This window comes from Xiphophorus hellerii, chromosome 8, assembly GCF_003331165.1.
Source record: "Xiphophorus hellerii strain 12219 chromosome 8, Xiphophorus_hellerii-4.1, whole genome shotgun sequence".
NCBI lineage: Eukaryota > Metazoa > Chordata > Actinopteri > Cyprinodontiformes > Poeciliidae > Xiphophorus > Xiphophorus hellerii.
In genome coordinates, this window is record NC_045679.1 from 11,726,614 (window position 1) to 11,747,345 (window position 20,732).

The 20,732-nt window shown below is 37.7% G+C and overlaps 1 protein-coding gene across 1 annotated transcript in view; it reads right to left on the reverse strand.

Annotated features, from left to right (window-relative positions):
• Window positions 1–11,107: 11,107 nt before the first annotated feature.
• mmp17a (matrix metallopeptidase 17a) overlaps window positions 11,108–20,732 on the reverse strand; it is a 103,712-nt gene continuing 94,087 nt past the window's right edge. Inside the window, exon 11 of the mRNA XM_032570627.1 lies at window positions 11,108–12,926. Coding sequence (XP_032426518.1) covers window positions 12,601–12,926 — 326 coding nt within the window. The 3' untranslated portion in view covers window positions 11,108–12,600. The remainder of the gene's footprint in view (window positions 12,927–20,732) is intronic.

Consider the following 20,732-nt stretch of genomic DNA (forward strand, 5'->3'; position numbering starts at 1 on the left):
TATCTACTATTATTATGTAAAATCCCTGCAGTCACATTGATTAATCTCAGTTCAAAACAGCTGCAAGGCTGTGACTCTGACAAGCTGCAGTCTGGCGAATACAGTGACAGATTTACAAAATAGCAAACAAATGATAATTCTGCTTTTAGTCTTGTGCTTGATTGAACATGCCAGACAGTTTTTGCCTTAGCAGGACAGTTGGTGTTTCTACAGAAGGATACGCACCACACAACCTTACAGGTGTCTAACTCTGCAGGAGTTCGCTCTGGTGTTGACTATTTTTGTTGCTCTGTGGCTCCAACAGGATGATTGATTGGTTCTTCCTGGCCTACTTCAACTTTCTGTTTGTGTCAGTCAGCGGAAGAGCCTTCAGGTGTTCGCTCTGGGTAGAAATGAAAATTCCTAGCCAGACAGGTCCCAAAGTACGTGCACACTGCATACAGATTCTGAAGGTGGGTCTTGGTGATCTTGTGTGTGAATGAAATATTTACATTCACTCACGGCAATCATGCCTGTAAAAAAAAATAAAAATCACAGCCCCTACAGACACTATCACCTTTCTTTAAACCTTTTGATAAAGTCAAATATTTTCTCTCAGTAAAGTTTCAGGGAATAAAAATGTCACATGGGCCTCGTCTTTTTTGGTGCCCAACATAACTTTAGATAAAATTTTGGGGGTAGATTTATCAGACCATGAAACATAATTTCACAAGGTCTTAGGTTTTTACTAGGTCTTGATTTTTTCTGTTGAAAAAAAAAAAGAATTATATCTGTCAACCCTAATCTGGGACTTCTGAACGTCAAGTTAATCAGATTTACTAGAATTTAAAATATGTGTAGGTATATATTTTCCTAATAAAATTTATTTATTATCATTTCAACAATTTCATGTACATTAAGCTCAAGTAGAACTAAGATCTGATTTTATTTATCTTAGTTTTACTTCACAAAAACTCGCACTTAAGCAGGGTGTGCAGACATTCTACAACTACTTTGTTATATATTTAACACAAAATTTGATAAAACACAGATGAATTATATGGGAAAAAACTAACAGAATTTTGTAAAAAAAGAAATAAAAAAATTTGCATATCTGCCATGCAGAAACCTGTTTACCAGTGTTAAACACCAAAGACAACCTTTACTGCTGTGGAATTCTCTGTGATTCCACCTGCAGGCCAGGCTGTGCAAGCCTGAATGCAAATGCAAAGACATCTGAGAGCTGCATCTCACACTGTACTGTTCAGTCCTTGGCTGAAAAACATGGATCTAGTGAGGTATGGCTTGTTTTGATGTACTGTGCAAGGCACATTTTTTCTTCTAAAATAACACAGATTTGAATACGACGACTGAACTATCACTTTTGATGAAAGCTGATCACCCAATATCCACACAAAAATCTTAGCCGGAAAACATGGTAGTGTAAGAATGATGATGTGGGCTTATTCTGCTGCTATACCTGGGCAACCTTAGTGAATGACTCAACCATGTGTGCATACCCAAAGCGACAGCATTTGCTTGACATGTTTCAGGGATAGTTTGGGATTTTCGTTAAAAGCTTATAAGTAGTTACTATCTTATCTTAAACATTGTTAATTGCCCATTCACCTAAACCACTATGCTGTTTTTACCTTTTATGCTGCTCTGCTTTTGTATGAGACATTTACTGAGCTAGAGAAAGAGCACGTTTCACACAGGAAGATAAAAAATGGCTCTATGTCCTCCATTGCTTTTGCAAATAGTCACCTATTAAATGTGATGATACTTTTAATTATTTATAAATTGCACACACATGATGTTTGTGAAGCTGAATTTATCTTAAGACAGTAAAAGTTTCCTTCGATTGTAGCTTTTCTTGGGCTAGCAGTTAGCATCAGCTCCGGTCTACATGTATGTCCAGTCTATGTCTATTTTTTTGTTTATTTTTGTTTGAGTTTAAACTTTGAATATTTTCTAATTTAAGACTATGCTTCTTAAGACTTCAAGTTTTTCTAATTTTCAGTACAAAAGGTCAATATGGAAAATGACTGTTGACTTCCTGTCTTTGAAATTGTTAAGTAGCTCCTACACAAATTTTCATCTTTCTGTAGGTTCCCTCATACGATTCATAAAATCATACAGAAACAAACTTAACATCTGCTGAAGGAGGTTTTACAAGCTGTCTAATCCTTAGGTGTATTTATTTTTTCTAAATGTTCACAAAGTCTTTGCTAAAGAAATACTGAAATGGTTTAATATGTCATGCACTATTTTTAGAGTAGAATATATATTTTTTATTATGTATTAAGTAAATCCATGCAACAAAATGTTGGAGTTCATTTTTCATCCTTGCAGGATTTTTTTTTTTTTTTGCAAACAAGACAAACTGCATCATAAACTCTTCCAATTGTGTTATGAAATATAGTATCGCCTGCTAACTTTAATTTGTTCACTACTCTCTTTTCTATTTGTAAAATCCCTCCAGCTGCCCATCTTGTGCATTATGAGCTCTTTATGATAAGCTTTATTGCCTTCATTGCTTGCCAAAGGGTGACTGCCTCCTGCAATCTTCTCTTTGAGTAACCATTGTTGGGTTTTGTGGCGCCGTGCCTGGCTCATTTCTTCAGCTTTTCCTGCAGACAGATGGGTAGTAATCTGGCCAAGAAGGTCACCGCCTCTTCATACCCAACTCTGCATTGCAATGCACGTACAAGACGTTATCAGCATAACACTTTTGTCTGCGCACTGCACCACGACGCTTAACCTTGTAATTCCTGCCAATAGGTCATGGCAGATAATTAAACTGAGGATCTCAAGGAAATTCAATACTCTCTACTACAAACAGGGGAGACTTATACTTGAGGGAGGCATTCTGTATTCATAAATTGGATTTGAAGCTTTTACATGGTGATAAGTAGCTCCAGGTTCAGGTGAAAACATCTTTGTTGTTGGATTTGTTTCCCCCCGTTTTAGGCAATTTAATGCTGGACGAGCACCAGTGCCTCTAACAAATAAAGGCTGCATTCTGTTTAGCTGGACTAATTTCAGGATGGTAGTGTTGTGTATGGTGACTCACTGAAATTGGTCCCCTTTGACTTTGCTCCCATTTTATCTAAGTTAAATTAAATGGTCAGAGGGGTTCGAACTGCTCGTTATCTGATTAAAAATGCTAGTTTGTCCGGCAGGGAAAGCCGCGATCCATGCCTTTTTTAAAAACCCTTCTTTGCACACTTGCTTCATTAAAGTGAGCGATCTCACGTCTATCCCTGGAACTCCATCCCTACATCCACAGTGGAGGTGAAACCTCTACTCAAACTCTGGGCTAAGTCCTAGTATATTCCTCAGCTTGTGTGCGGGCATAAGTTGAATCCAGTCTGACCTTTAGTGGAATGTGACAGCGGAGAACTGCCGGAGCTCGACAAGTCTGCAGATTCTTCCCTCAATGGTACACCAAGCATGAATCAAGAAGAAGCCAAGCTAAGCTTTCAGACAGCATCTCATCTCCACAGTGGAGTGTGACACTCACATACACAGTCTAGGTCAATTTTTTTTCTTCCCACACTGTATCAGATTTTTTTTTTTCCTTCTTCACTGTGTCACTGAAAGTTTGGGAGTTGGATCTGTTTGCCATGAGACAGACATTGGTTTTGTGAATCTATTATGTGAAAAGTTTCAATGAAACACATCTTGTCAAAAGTGAATCTCATTCATATTCAGTAAACGTCCTTTTACATTTGACAAATCTTATGTTTTGCTATAAAACTGGTCCTGTGGGAGTAAAAACCAAGTCAAAAAGATTGTTTTTTTCTTTTTCTTTTAGAAAACCCTTTTAGACAGTATTCATGATATTTGGGAAACTTTGGGACAGTTTTCTGCTTTGCCACCTCCTAATTTTTTAGGAGGTAACAAGGAATTAGGATAAATAAACCATTTGATACCAATATACAGTACATGACCATTTTACATCACACCTCTTTGGTACCTACCCGTTTCACTCCTAACCATTTCTTAACCAAGTACTTACACCAAATTGTACTTAAGTATTGTCATAAAACGCAAATCTCACTTTTTAACTCAAATGTATGTTACCTGAAAACCACGTATTTACTCAGTTTCTGGGCATGTTGACTCAACTAAAGTATGATACATTATGTCCTTTGTTCAAACAGTAATATTTTAAAGTCACCTACCTTTGAGATTTTGCGATTAAATCAAATAACTAAATTTTCTAACAGCAGACTATGTGTATGACATAGAACATTGGAAGCTTTAAAGTATTAGTTGTGAAAGTAAGAAACATCCCCTTGGTGGCTATGAACTGATGCACGGTCAGTACAAGATGTGCAGTGAAAGGCAGAAACATTTGAAATGATAACAACCACAGGTGTCTAAAGTGGCAACAGGTTGAAATGTCCAACATTGGCAATGAAGATTTCTCATCCAATAAGGACTAGTTACAGTATGTCTTGTTTCCATCAGGACAAATGTGTACCCCACCATGAATTATCCAATTCAGAAAGTCACTCATTACATCAGTTGTGTTTTTGAATTTGTTACCATAAATCTTGAGGATAAGTAACCATAAAAAGGCTAAAATCTGACTTCTAATATAATTAATTGCAAATTATTTTTGAAGATTTTATACAACGCCTAGTCTTCATGGACTGTGGTTCTGATTCTTGTGCTGCCCTAGATACAACGATGATACAATGATGCCCTTGGCAGTGAGTCATATTCTCCATGGAAAATGCGCCGTTGAAATAGCTGCATTCTGACATCCCATCCAATTCAGTTGCTGTCCTCAAATTGCATTGTTCAACGTTATTGTATTTTGTTTTATTTGCACTCCCTGTGGCATAGAGTGAATTTTATTTCAGTGTAATTTATATGGACGTGAAATTGCAATAAATCCTCCCTGAATATTTAGGTAGAACAGGCAAAATCTCTCTGGGGACGCTGTTAACTTCATTCCCTAAAGACTTGGGGCTACCATTGAGGGAAAATGTGATTTTGAATTATATGTAAGCTCTTTGAATGCAAAATATTTAATTTTTTCACTTTCTATAAATTTCCAACACACTCAGAAATCCAGTTTTTCTTTCCCATTGTGGAGAACTGATAAGTAAAATTAAATATATTTTAAGAGGAGTTTGAGGCACAACAATGTGGAAGACCTGAAGTTTAAAAAGTCATTGCTCTGTTCAATAATTGTCTCCAGAGTGCAGAGATAAAACTTTACATCTATAAACCAGAAGAAGCCATAGTACAGATGCCTCAGGTGGAGAATTTCTCTGCAGAGAAAACCCAAGTTATCCTGGGTGTGATCAGTTAAGTATTATAAAAATAAAATCGTTTATATGAATTCAGAAAACCTTGATACATGATATATGAATCTCAATGAAATGACCATACCCCTTGAACTTTAAAAAAAAAAAAAATTCAATTAACTTGATAGTAGAAACAAACAGTCAAATACCTGTATGGCACATACTACTAACTTGATCACTTAGCATCCTGCTCAAACAGGATCAGCTGGACAAAGTGATAAGGACTGACCTGGTATCATTTTTGCTCCAGGGAGTTTTGTGCTCTTCTGGTGGCCGCTGGGACACACCAGTTAATTAACACCACTCGAGAGTGTCAAGAGGAGGGGAAAAGGCTCTCAGTGCTGTCACACCGTGGCCTGTAAGTTGTGTCAAAAGGAGCATGTGGAGAGAATACCAATGGACTCATTTATAATGTTATATGGGTATTTTTGTTCACATGTTTTCAAAGTTACAGACTTAGAGTTACTTAAGAATGTTATAAATAAAAGTTTAAATGTAATCTTAACATAAATGGATGGATGGGTAAATTAACTGATGAACTAGCAGACAGATGAATGATTGAGGTTAAGATACTTTACTGTTGTTATAACCAATTATCTGAATGTTGGAAAAAGGTATTGTAAGTGAATCTGACTTGATGGCTCTTAACCTTGATCAGCATAATATGGATTTCTTGGTATCATACGCTTGGAAAAATAATTCTCAAACAAGAAAAAAGAAATCTGAAAATAGAAACACATCCTCCTAATTATGAGCAAGATAAATACTGCCTAAAAGCTGATAAATTCTCAAAATTGCCACTGTGATTTCCCCAGAAGTCCATAAAGGGTCTTTAGTTTGTTCTCTTCTTCGATTCATGCACATCTTCAGAAACTATACAGCGTTTTCACCTTAGTGTCAACATAAGCGTCAAAGAACAAAAATAACAGCAAAAGAGTGATTTTGTGGGGGGATTATCATAACACAATTTACAATATTTATGAACACTCAGAATTACAAAATAAAAGTATGAAAAAACGTTCTTAAGAACGCCACAGAGATAGACATCAACTCCCAGTTGGTGTCTGCAAGCTGTTCTGTTACCTTCATCTGTCTTCAAGCATGGGTTGATTTTCAATGGCACAAAATAATTACACACTCAGCCACAAGACAGAGTCCTCAAAGTAATCTCTCTTACTGCACACTCATGCAACCATGATTAGCCAGGAAAACCATTCAGAATCTTTATTTTGTTTTTTTTTCTACAAAAATATTTTACATTAGAAAACACACCTTGAAATATACACAGTCCACTTGGTTTGCAGTAACCATGGAACATTGTGACTCAAATATATCTGTCTATATTTAAACTTGTAGGTAAATATATCAGCAACAATAACAAATCTGCTGCCTTTGTGAGGTCTGCGTTAGATGTCATCAAACGGAGCTTGAGCTTGTGTCGGAAATGCTCCACGAACTGTCATCTCATCAAAGCAATGGCTCACAATATATTCATACTTAATACAAAAGAAAATACAGCAAACCAATACTACCTCTGGTTATGGCAGGGAGTGCTTAAGGTGAGAAATCTGAACAGGGGAGGTACCACCTGTGTGATAGGGAGAGTGCAGGAAATGGATAGAAAGCAAGGAGAACGTCAATAAGAAGCAGCAGGAATCTTGGTTTTGAATGTTCTGTCCGACATTCATTTGTCGTTCTTCCCCCAACATTCTATGTTCCCTTGTCTTCTTCTTGACTGTGCGTGTACCTGTTGAAAACCAGCATGCCACTCATGTGTCTTCAACACGTCAAGCTCCCACAGAGCCATTGATCTGTAAACCTAACCATCTATCTGCAATACATACCAAGGTACATTACACCTGCCTGCACAGACGTGCGCTGCAGTGTCAGTCACCTGTCGAATGATGACACCTCAGGATATCGCTTTTCCCCCTGGTGGGAGTCTATATTCAGACTAATAGGGATCCTGTCTCATCCTCTGGGATCAGCTGATCTGAATCTCAACCCGGCTTATTCAGTGTCTTAGAAAAATAGTCATACCCCTTGAACCTTTTCATGCTACCACAAAGTTTAAATGTATTTCATTGAGTTTTTATGTGATAGATCAAGGTAAACTAGTGAAAAGTAGAGAATAGGAAGGAAAACGACGCACGGCTTCCAAAGTTATTCTGCAAATACAAATCTGAAGAATGTGGAGTGCAATGAACGTGGTCCCCTTTACTGTGATGCCCCTGAATAAAACTAATTTGCCTTCAGGAATCAGTACATTTGAGAATGCTGAACCTTGAGCATTTTAGAGAGCCCTGCTTAATTTTGATAATGGAAAATGGCATATTTTCAAACATTTCTACATAAACTGACAGGCAGGGCATGGAAAGGATGGGAAGAAACCTTGGCTTTTGACAAAAGGAGTGCACCCAACAAATCTAGCCCTTGCAGAAGAGTGACAAAAAGAAAGTTATGGTTGAAAGAAAGAAATAGGACATCCTGTTTGCAGGGGCCCTCAAGCGATGAAGAAGACAAGGCGTGCAAGACCAAATTTAAGCTTTTAGGACATCACTCAAAACTCGGTGTGGGGTGGAAAACAAATGCTGCACGTCATTTGGAAAACAGCATCCCCATTTTGAAAAAGGGGGTGGCATCATCATGCTGTGGGACAGGAAAGCTGGTCAGAGGTGAGCTATACGAAATCCAATTCTTAAAATAAAACTGTTAAGAGAATAAAAAATAGTTGGGTTTGGGGCAGAGGTTGCCCATAAATCAGAAAAATGATCATAAGAGTGCAGCTTTTGCTATAATAGATACTTCAGATCAACGATTACTCCTATATTAAAAAAGTCCAAAATGTACCAATGAGAACTGATGTTCACAGACACTCTTCAACCAATCTGACAGAGTTTAAGGCTAATTTGCTGAGAAAAATCGTCTAATATTTCACTATGAAGCTATCCACCTCTGCTAGAGAGAGCTATTACAAAACATTTGCAGATGAAAGGTGACTAGATAAAGTAATTTCTCATGAAAGCTAAATACACTACGGTTTCTACATTTCTTTTAGTAGAAATAAAATTATTCTCCATTTATGCACTACTAGTGTTGGTCTGTCACAGAAAATCCCAATGAAAGGTGTAAAACACTTTGTCAAATGAATACTTTTCCAAGATACTGTCCATGTAGACTGGTATATACACTGCTCAAAAAAATAAAGGGAACACTCAAATAACACATCCTAGATCTGAATGAAAGAAATATTCTCATTGAATACTTTGTTCTGTACAAAGTTGAATGTGCTGACAACAAAATCACACAAAAATCATCAATGGAAATCAAATTTATTAACCAATGGAGGCCTGGATTTGGAGCCACACACAAAATTAAAGTGAAATAACACTACACGCTGATCCAACTTTAATGTAATGTCCTTAAAACAAGTCAAAATGAGGATCAGTATTGTGTGTGGCCTCCACGTGCCTGTATGACCTCCCTACAACGCCTGGGCATGCTCCTGATGAGGTGGCGGATGGTCTCCTGAGGGATCTCCTCCCAGACCTGGACTAAAGCATCCGCCAACTCCTGGACAGTCTGTGGTGCAACGTGACGTTGGTGGATGGAGCGAGACATGATGTCCCAGATGTGCTCAATCGGATTCAGGTCTGGGGAACGGGCTGGCCAGTCCATAGCTTCAATGCCTTCATCTTGCAGGAACTGCTGACACACTCAGCCACATGAGGTCTAGCATTGTCCTGCATTAGGAGGAACCCAGGGCCAACCGCACCAGCATATGGTCTCACAAGGGGTCTGAGGATCTCATCTCGGTACCTAATGGCAGTCAGGCTACCTCTGGTGAGCACATGGAGGGCTGTGCGGCCCTCCAAAGAAATGCCACCCCACACCATTACTGACCCACTGCCAAACCGGTCATGCTGAAGGATGTTGCAGGCAGCAGACCGCTCTCCACGGCGTCTCCAGACTCTGTCACGTCTGTCACATGTGCTCAGTGTGAACCTGCTTTCATCTGTGAAGAGCACAAGGCGCCAGTGGCGAATTTGCCAATCCTGGTGTTCTCTGGCAAATGCCAAGCGTCCTGCAAGGTGTTGGGCTGTGAGCACAACCCCCATCTGTGGACGTCGGGCCCTCATACCATCCTCGTGGAGTCGGTTTCTAACAGTTTGTGCAGACACATGCACATTTGTGGCCTGCTGGAGGTCATTTTGCAGGGCTCTGGCAGTGCTCCTCCTGTTCCTTCTTGCACAAAGGCGGAGGTAGCGGTCCTGCTGCTGGGTTGTTGCCCTCCTACGGCCTCCTCCACGTCTCCTGGTGTACTGGCCTGTCTCCTGGTAGCGCCTCCAGCCTCTGGACACTACGCTGACAGACACAGCAAACCTTCTTGCCACAGCTCGCATTGATGTGCCATCCTGGATGAGCTGCACTACCTGAGCCACTTGTGTGGGTTGTGGAGTCCGTCTCATGCTACCATGAGTGTGAAAGCACCACCAACATTCAAAACTGACCAAAACATCAGCCAGACAGCATAGGTACTGAGAAGTGGTCTGTGGTCCCAACTGCAGAACCACTCCTTTATTGAGTGTGTCTTGCTAATTGCCAATAATTTCCACCTGTTGTCTATTCCATTTGCACAACAGCAGGTGAAATTGATTGTCAATCAGTGTTGCTTCCTAAGTGGACAGTTTGATTTCACAGAAGTTTGATTTACTTGGATTTATATTGTGTTGTTTAAGTGTTCCCTTTATTTTTTTGAGCAGTGTATATATGATGACTGACTGTACAGAACAAATCTATCTTTCATCTGAGAGTATTCACTTTCAACTTGATCAAACATTTGAGAAATTACAGCTTTTCATAAGGTAGATTTATTTGTAACACACAAGCTACAATTATTCCTGCTGCTGTCAAAATAATGGAACAAGTTTAGAATTACGAGTATGGTAACATTATGTATAGGATTTATTTATAGTAATTTTGATTTTGGATTCAAGATATTTGCACAGAATATTACACCTTTTGTTGCTGTTTTGTTCATTTTTGTGTTGGTAATAAATTAGCTCAGATTTAGTTATTTAACAGATATATTGGTTGGAGTTAACAACTTCAGTCTATAGAGGACGTCTAGTGGGTAACACTCATGGCGTTCACACGTGCATTCTGCTTCTTTAACATCTTATCATAAAACTTTAAAGTCGTCAATATGGCATACACTGATCAAATCTTATCTAGTTCACACTTCAAAAGGCTTCAAAGAGAAATGATTCCATTAAAAAAGGCAACTCACCTCCTGGCATCGCCCTCGTTTCCATGCTACAGCTAACCTCAGGGATAAGCCGACAGCTTCATTCAATCAAATAGAGACAAATATGGATCCAATATGGATGACAGTGCAGGGTAACGGTAATCATGTGCTTGGTTGAGATAGCTTCAGAATATGCAAGTCAAACTATTAAAGGAGTTTGAGGATGTACACTTGGACATCGAGAGACTAAGGGATAAAGTTTTGGATAAATAAACTCTTCCACAACAACTGAATCCACCGAGCATCCCCATCATGACAGCCTTTTGTTACTTTGGGTTCATTAGGTGAGGTTTTGTTTTTGTGTTTTTTACTGAATAAATGGTCATAATAAACACAGTTTAGATGAAAAACCGCTTCAATTTTAAGGCTTGATTTGGTAGATTGAGAGGTTGTGTGTAGTTATTGTCAACAAAAGCTCATTTATATTTTAAAATAAGGAACTACATTCTCAGAGTGGTGGAATATGAGAACCAAAGAAGGCCTGCATTATCTGTTTTTTTACCACTTACAGGGTGATAAGATTATTTTTGCGGAAATTTGCATATATAACAGAATACAATTTTACAAAAGACTTTTATGTTTAGTGCTGTTTTCAAAGCAGAACTGTGTTTGTGTTCCTATGCAGATTTAAGTTGGTTGAGCCTGCTGGTAGTATCAAAACAACAAATACCTTGGGACTTATCAGTCTGCTGTAGCTCCATCAACAATGAAGTGAATTTATAGATTTTGCACCTGTTGTGAAGTAGGATCAAAATGGTTTTTTTAGCGTGCTTTCTAGGTCTTGTAGTTGTTTGAAAATGATTCCAACGGTCTTAAAATTGGCTGGTGAAACAGATTAATACAAAGAATCTATTATCAGTTTGGCTAAAAAAATTCAAACTGATATTTTTCCTGCAGATCATTGAACATTTACTGAAAATGACTTCATAGATGCTCGCTGCAAAAAAATCTGAACAGACCTAATAATAGTAGCCATAGGCAGTTTTTAAACCATGGTTGTTTAATATTTTTGCATAACTAAATATTTCAAAATAACCAATCTGTTTTTTTCTTTTCTTTTTTGTAAACCAAAGGGAAAGTGTAGAGGCCTTCATTTAGCTAGCTGACCAGAAGTGCAAGCAACAAGTGGGGGAGGGCCAGCACTGCATTATCCTATGCCTCATATTGCTCCAGAAACACATATCTAAAAAAACCCCATCATAATACAGGATTAGTATGATAGAAAAGTGGTTTTGAAACCATAATTTTTTAAGCCCTCCATCCCAGTAGCTGCCCAATGCCTAAAGACGATATACGTAGGTACAGTATCTTTGAACATTAATCAGCATTGTGAATGAGTGATATCTTTCTGATTTGAGCTGCATTTTAACTAACTAAATGAATCACCAATAAGCAAACATTTGTAGTATCAGCATTACAGAACTGTGCTCTGATAAATAAAATTGCTTTAAATCCCATTTTATGAAAGATTCAGCTGTTTTGTCAGTAAGAAGCTGTAATTTCCAAATCTCTGTCAGTGTTGACGTGAATGCTATCAAACCCTAGCCGGTTGAGCCACAAGCTCTTATTCATAAAACTGAATACCTCAAAGTAAGTCGCCATTAAATCTGTAATGATATAACTACTTATATCTGAACGTTCCCCTCTTCTTAGCCCTCTCAGTATTAATGAGGCCATTTGGAAAGCGAAGTTAACTTGTATTTCTGTGCAACTCAGCTTATGAAACATCTAATACTGTCACTATCAGTGGATATTAACTGATAATTGTTCATAGAACGGCTACTGCAAAGCTCTTTAAGTGACCATAAGATGGCATGTGAAATAAATAACTCCCAAAAAAAGAGAAATAAAGAGAACAAAACAAACAAAATAAACCATATTTATATGATCAAATTCTTCCAGTTTTTTTCTTTCTTTCTTGCAGAGCATCCGCTAATTAGTCTCTCTCTTGCACTCAACACAAGTACTTTACCCTGCGCTTCAGCATCATAACAGTACATTGCAGAAGGTCAGTAAGAGCGTCCAAAAAGGCAGCAGCAGCCAAACTGGAGATGGGGGTAAGTGGACGCCCAAAGGCGAGGCGGTGTCAGAGGTGCAGGAGCACACCTCGTATCCATTCTCTGCATGGTCTGGGTGCCGGTGCACGTTGACCCTTGTCTCCGTGCTTTTGGCTTCTGTGTCCGGAGAGTCCGACTGCATCTCGGTGCAGAGCAGCCAGTCCTTCGCAATCAGGCGGGGGTATCCTGCCTCCGCCTCCATGTCGCTGCCCGGCACTCGCCAGTACTCCTTTCCCTTGAAAAAATAGGATGATCCTTTAAGGTAGAGATTGAAAGAGAAAACATGGTTGGCATTTTGTTGTATTAGGGTACAGTTGCTCAAAAGAACATAAAGTAGAAATCAGGAACTTGCAAAGGGACTTTTCCATATTTTGCCACATTTGCAACCATAAACTCTTAGATTACGAATTAGGTTAACACTGAGTTAACCCAGAACCAATCTAGCCTTCATAGGAGAGAGGCACAAAAGAAAAAAAAAAATGGTGAAAAAAAATTATAAGAAAATATATCAAAGAATTTAAATAATTTGCTCACGTCAACAAAATAACATGTTTGGTGAAAGATTGACACTCTGAACCCAGTCCCCACTGCGATACATGGTGGTGGCGCCATCATGCCGTGTTTTTTTTTTTTTTTTTTAGTATGAACAGGGAAGCCAAGAGATCTGTAACTTAAGTTTTTTTTTGTGCACAGATGTTCTTGTTCCAGTCTGACTTGGCTAGAACTACCTTGCAAAGAGGCATAGGCAATAGTACCAGGTCAAAAAGAGCAAACCTGACAAAAACATCCTCAAAAGGCCTACAGCTGTAATTGTGGCAAATTGTTTCTGCAGAACTAATTTACCACAGAACCAGAGGGGTTGAATAGAAGTTCACAAACAAACAAAAAAAACGTCAAATTTTTATTTGTGTATCCATTTCCTTCCATTAATGCACTACATTGTTTTTTTTTGTTAGGCAACCCTTCCCTTGCCCTTAATGCAGAGATGGAGCACAGCGGCTGTTTCCACATTAAAACTTCAGCACACGTAGATGCATTAGCAGGAATTTCAGAGTGATGTCATTAGAGAGATTTTCAGAAAGGTGAGGGGAAGAAAATGACCCAAAATGAGAGTTTACAAGGGGACCAATGTAAAGAGCTGATTTTGTGCCTAGAACTGCAAAAAAAATCACAAAAGTAATGAGCGGAAAATGGTCATTATCCCAAGAAGGAAATGCGCTTGTTAGCTCAGTGTACATAATGAGCTATTAGCATGAGCAAGCTGGTCAGAGACCTGGGTTTATGAAGGGTGGGAGAGTTTGCACCAAATCTGCAGGAATAAATTCTCATCTTTCTTTAAGACAGCTTACAATGGTGCAATGTGTATGGCTGTGTGTGTGTTTCGGGGAGGTCTAATGAATACTGCTAATGAAGTCAGTCTCTGTATGGCATGTGTTTAGAATTCCAGAGAGGGTGACAGCTGAAAGAGGTGCAGACTAATTGCTTTGAGCTGAAAATTTACACCTTTGTTATGCTTATAATTACCCAGCTATGCAGAGTTTCTCCTCTTGATAGCATACTGTTGATCAATAACTCCAATTTATTTTAATATTAGCCTGGACTGTCAAGAGTGGGGCTCCGCATGGTAAGAGCTACAGACCTAAGTTATGTAAGATTTTGGTTTTACATTGTAAAAACTTAGCTGGAATGCAACGCATTGCAATGCATTCAAGCTCATACTGATCACTGATCATAAATCTGCAAAGAGGATATTTATGGCATATGGTAATGTGATTCTTCTTTCTCTACCACATATTGTTCACACTTTATGTGAATCTGTGGTAGCTCATATCAGGATGTACATTTCTTCTGAATTTTTTGGTCCAACTTGACAAAGAAATACATTCCAACACAGTGGTTTGGGGCTAATAAAAGCTCAATAAGTGACAATAAATTTTACAAATTGCCTCGTTCATTTGAAGAAAGGCATAATATTCATAACAGTCATCAAATAGGGTAAAATGTAGCAGTTTCAGCAGCAGTTGTGTAAAATTAAATTATTTGTCTGATATCAGAGATATTTCCTTTTTCCTCTTTTGCATTTTGACAGACAGAGACTGTCTCTGTCAGTTGGTTTCTGCTTTCTGTAAGCAGAAACAAAACTGCTTATAGGTTTCCATTTAGGTATAATACATATTTCACACATAAAAACCTTGGCAATTTTCTCAGCCATATTTTGTAGATATTGGATAAGAAATAAGGAAGCTTTGTTCATTTTTGTGACAGATGCATGCTCATCTCACATTGGAACAGTGTGAGATGGTTTGGTTTGATCGATATGACTGAAAGCATAGTAATGGCACCTGCAGTTGCATATCATTAGTTATAGCGGCTAATAGGAGCTGCCTTATCTAGAGACATATATCAATGGAAGACATGGCTGAATGGAGTGATAGAACTTTTTAGACAGAGCTTCGTTGTTCACTTTCCAGCATGTTTAATAGAATAGAAACTGATGGTCCACTAAAAGACTCCTGCTGAGCTTGATGACATAGATTTGAAGGTAATCCAGTCATTTGAAGCAGCTGATTTAAAGCAAAGTAACATTTTTAACTTTTAGTACAGTGGATGATGTTGGAAGACCACTGAACTCAGAATTGCTGCAGGAAACAAAGGGTGATGATGACTTTGAAAAGTTTCCTGAGAACCTTTTAATAAATAGCTCATTTTGTAAAGTCTAATGATCTAAAAGAATAAAGAGCTCCCTTCAGTAAAACTGAAAGACTATGCAGCCAGCATTCAAACTTGGGTCCTCCCACATTGTGCAGTTCTCTTAGAAGAAGGGAGAGACTTCTTCTGGCTGCATATCAAACTACTAAATCAGACAAAAAAGTAATATAATAATGTTTCCAGCAGTTAAAGTTCCAAAGCAGACATCATTTTTCCCCAAAAAGCTTTACACACACTATTGTGAATCACACATATCCTGAATCTAATGTTTAAAAAATACTTAGAGCGCCAGGTTTGCAGCTGAAAAGCATCACCAGGACTGATAGAAACAAGAGAAATACAGACCGGAGTGTCCCTAGGAGAAATACACCATGCACACCTGTAGTGGGTCACCTGGTTCTATGTATTTACATTGTGGATATATATATATAGTAAATTACACATTATGCTTGGTGTTCTCTGTTATGCAAGTGTTTCTGCAACAATGCAAGCACTTGAAAATTTGACCTATCATAAATCCCTGGTAATAACGGGTAACCTTTCTCCAGCATCTAAGGGATGAAGAAAATGTCACAACCATGATGATGTGACACTTTTAGGGAGACATTATCTCTCACCAAATGATCACATGTATATGATTAAATCAATAAATTTTAAACTGCACATCTATAAAGTTTATACATATTCATATTTCATATCACAGCACCCATCTTTACAACCCTTTCAGGCGAAGACCCCATTTTACTCCCTGTTATTAGATCCTTAAACTCTTTTATTTGTTCTCTGTTGGCTGTTTTAGGTTGCACCAAGTTCGTTGTCTACATACACCTCTGGGTGTCTTTCCTTGATGTGTGGTGGCATAAATTTAATGCAAGCTTTTTAAAGTTTCAATATGGTAATGTTTCAGAGATGTTTTATGAAGAACATCAACTTTATTATCACAGCAGTTGATTCAAAGCTACATCTGAGCACTGTCACTTCCAGAAGTGATGCTGTTTTAAACCTAGAAATATTTTAACCATTAAAAATGACATTGAGAACCTCTGAGTCCACATGTCCCAGAGTTTCTAAATTTTAGATTAGCACAATTAAATGAATGTTTCTTTTATATCTCTTGACTAAACTGTATGAAAGCACAACTGCATCCTTTATCTGCCAGAGCTCTTCCCTGAGCTCTTGGCATTTCTCCACAGTTCCTTTTTTCTGCTGTTCCCATCATTAAGCATGGCCATACCTACAGAGTCCCATCACAACAGCTGTCCTCTGCTGCTTATCAATAATCACAATGTCCAGATGTTTGGCCATTACCAATTTGTCTATGTGTATTTGGAATCACAAATGATCTAAGCTCAGTTATTTTCCGCTACCTATGTCTGACTGTCTATGAACTTTCAAAAAGTGATCCGTGACTTTTTGTTTTTCTGGAGTCTAAATATAATATAAGAATTATGTGGGTTTATCTCCAGCACTTGTAGAGCAAAAGGTTGGCATAAGAACAGTGTAAGACAGATATAAGCTTAAAAATCAAAAAGACAGCTTGAGGTAGTCTTTGAACAATAAAATCAGATGGATCACATCTTTTGAGTCACATTTTTCTCCAAAAATGACTCAATCTGCACACAAAAAAATGTTTTATAGAAATATCTTAGGACTCTGACCCGCTGGATCAGTGGAACAGAAAGTTGGGATCACAACCACCTCCTTGGATCGAGAATTAGCAATGTTAGCATCTTGACGTTCCCTCTAGAAATCAAACTAAATAAATATAATAATAAAAGGATGTTAATTCTATCAACAATACAGCTGAAAAAAGTACTAATAAAAAAACCCCAAATAGATTTGTTATTAATATTTACTTCCATGATATCTGTTTAAACAACTAGTAATGCTTGTATATGCATCAGAGTTAGGATCACAAATCTTATCTACTATTACAATAAATTTTTATTATTTTATTAATAAGCCAATGTCATACAAACAAGTCACATTCATTTCTAACTACACTGAGTTCAATTTAATCCAAAATCAATTCAATTTATTACTTTTTTTTTTTATTAACTCCGATGCTACCACATAGTCTAAGCATTTTCCCTTTTTTTGTACATTATGATATTGTATCAAAGATTGATGAAGAAATACAGACTTGCATCCTGTAAACATCATGCCCTTGCCTTGCATAATGAGCTCCAGTAACACACATCCCCTTACATGCTCCTTTAAAACCTGGTACTTGATGAGAAACAAAATGAGTATTAAGGGATGATGGGATGAAGGTTATAGGGAGGTGAAGGAGATATCAAATCTGCCAACAGCTCACACAACACATATGCTCATCTGGTTGAAGTAAAGTATCTTGGAGGTGAGTCAGCAGGGACTTCTGTAAATGCTTTGCCAATTTCAAATGCTAAAAAAAACACACACACAAAAAAAAGTTTTGGAACTGTTGCAAAAACAGCAAATTTTTAAAAGCAGCAACACATCTAAAAGGAAAATAAGAGATGTGAGAGCTATTTTTGATTAAAATTTTGTTTTTTGTGAAAATTACTTCAATAAATATCTTTATGCTTCACTTGACTTAGCGTGTGCTGCTTTTTATTAAATGGAAAATGCAAATGCTACAGTCCCTGCAGAGAGCACTTGCTCAGAAAAATCTGTGAACCATGTGTGCCTCGGCGAAGAAAAGATCACAAAAGGCTGAAATATGTTCGAAAGGGGCCATCAGTGATTGGTGATGACCTTTCTGAACAACTGTCAAGTACTTTGTCAGTAAACTATGAGGCAATTTGTGGTATTTAGAAGTAAACAGAACGTCTGTCATCCATTTGGCTCCCAGACTCCCTCCACGATATGTTTTCGGGAAACTTCACAGAAAATAATCATTTTGAGGAAGGTGATTAATTGTACGCAAACAGAAAGGGAGCACTTGTGATGCCGCAATGAAATTATTATTTTTTTTGTTTGTTCGATTTTTTAACGCTCAGCAGCTTGGTGACAGCAGATAAGTGCTGAAAACAATGAAGTGTTGACTGTGGCCAACTACAAGCTGTAAAAGTATAGGCTGCAGACTGAATGAGTATTCATACACCAAAAAATATTATGAAACCACACAGCTAGGAAATTTGACTAGCTGTGTAGACTAGAAAAGTAGATTAAACAAGTTGGGACAAAAAAAAAAGAGGATTTTAATAACCATAGTTGAAACAGTATCTTATGCTGGTTTCAATCATTTAATAATTCAAAGATTTTCTTTACAAATTTGTAATTGCATCTGTTATTATACTGAATACTCACTCAGAAAGAAACTGTCCTTGACTTTGTATTCAACACCTTGTGTTCTGAATATCGTAAATTAAATCCAGTTGCCTTCAGAAGTGACCTAGCTAGTAAATAGAGTTCATCTGTGTATGATTTCATCTCCTTCTATGAAGGCATCCGAGGTTTGATAGAGAACACAAGAGAACAAACAGAAACAAGAAGACCAAAGAGCACAGCAGAAAGCTCGGGGCTTTACTTCTGGAGAATGCTGAAGCAGGATTGACTTTTAAAGCAACTGTTCATTATCCAAGAAGACAGCATGGTACAACACCAGACTTACCAAAACAGGGTGGTCGACCTTAACTGACAGTCTGGGCAAAGAGAAATTAATCAAAGCAGCAGCTGAGAGAACCATGACAGCTCTGTAGGAGCTGCTGAGTTCCTGAAGACAAGAGGGAGAATTTCTCAACCCAATAGCTCAACAAAAATTGTTGTAGAGTGGCAACATGCCGACCTGCTGATGTTTTTGATAATCAAAAACACAAAATGCAAATGGCCTGCAGCTTTTTTTAAATTTTCTTTTTTTTATAAATCCATGAATCTCTAGAGATGTAACAGTACATGTGCTTGACCTGAACCACAGAATCAGACAACGGATGCATCCCATCCAGAAGAGGACACAAACATGCCTGTTTGTGCCATAAAGTTTAGTTTAAGCTCTAAACACACCAGACACTGCTGTTATACACAGATACACACTGATGTTTTTTTTTAAATTTTAAATCAATATGACTTAGTTGTATGAATTGTAGACAGGTGCATTTTTAATCAATGACACTCTTTAGAATATAATTGCTCAATGCAATTAGATCAATCAGCCGGTGCAGCATTCTGAATCAATGTTGTGTGCAATCATAAATGTTTGGGTTGGAAATATATCAAAATACATCAACCAGGTGGGGAGAAATGTTTGGAGGCTCAATCTTGGAGAAATAAATCCCTGTTTGAGAGAACCACTTATCATATAAACCACAATCACTTTTACATTTCTTCAAAGATTACATAAATCCCAGGACTGATGAATTCACTGGTTTTTATGCTGATTCGAACACAGAGAAAACTTTTCATCAGCATGATAACAACCGAGGTTTTGGATCGCCAAAGGATAATCAGATGTTCACAAATGGACCCACCACACAGTTTGAAGTTATTCTCAAATTCACAGTGTGTCTGGTGAAGCACTTACCAGTGCCCTTGTCAAAATAATGGGCAATGAATTTAAGCAATTTGTGTGATGTGCTGATCTGACAGTGAATTAGTTTAAAATCAGTCAGCCTATTGTATAAAATGCATTTTGCCCTTATTCAATAGCCATCTATCAACAAAGAAAGCTAAGATCACAGAGTTTATTATACAGAATATATATAAAGGATGTATGTAGAAGTAAGGGTAACATTTGTATTAATAGGTTTTAAGAGTATTAATTTAGTAGTATTACGTGAGATTTGTAATTTTTTAAAATTTTGCTCCAGATTTATTTAGACTTTTAAGGCCAATGAACAGATTTCTCTTCATCATTTCAAGTTTTCTTCTCACTGTAGCTCTTTCTCTTTGCTCTAACAGCCAAAGCCAGACTACCTGTCAAATACAACTTGATTCTTCTTTGGGGAATAATGAATGGGAGAATCAGCACTTCAAAAAAAGAAAAAAGAGAAAAAACCTTAACCATCTCTCTTGACTTTTGCTCTCTAACGAAATTGAATTCTGATAAATATGCAAGAAAAACTGTCCCTTCCTTTTTGCAAGGTAACACAACTTACAAGTACTGACAAGGAACAAAAAGGAACAGAGATATCTGGGATGAGATCTTAAATAGCACAAACCTTTAAAGCTTTACCTTTGCATGTTTTTTTTATTATTTCCAAAAAATTGCAGAAATTCATGCTCCAGTAACTTTATGACAAGAACCATTCCAAAGGTTTGCACCACCATTGGTCGTTCATCATTTCAGTTTGTTGCCCTAAATGACTGGAATGACTTGCAAAAACATGTTAAAGCTTCGGACCTACATCCCTATGACTACCTTTAATAATTAAC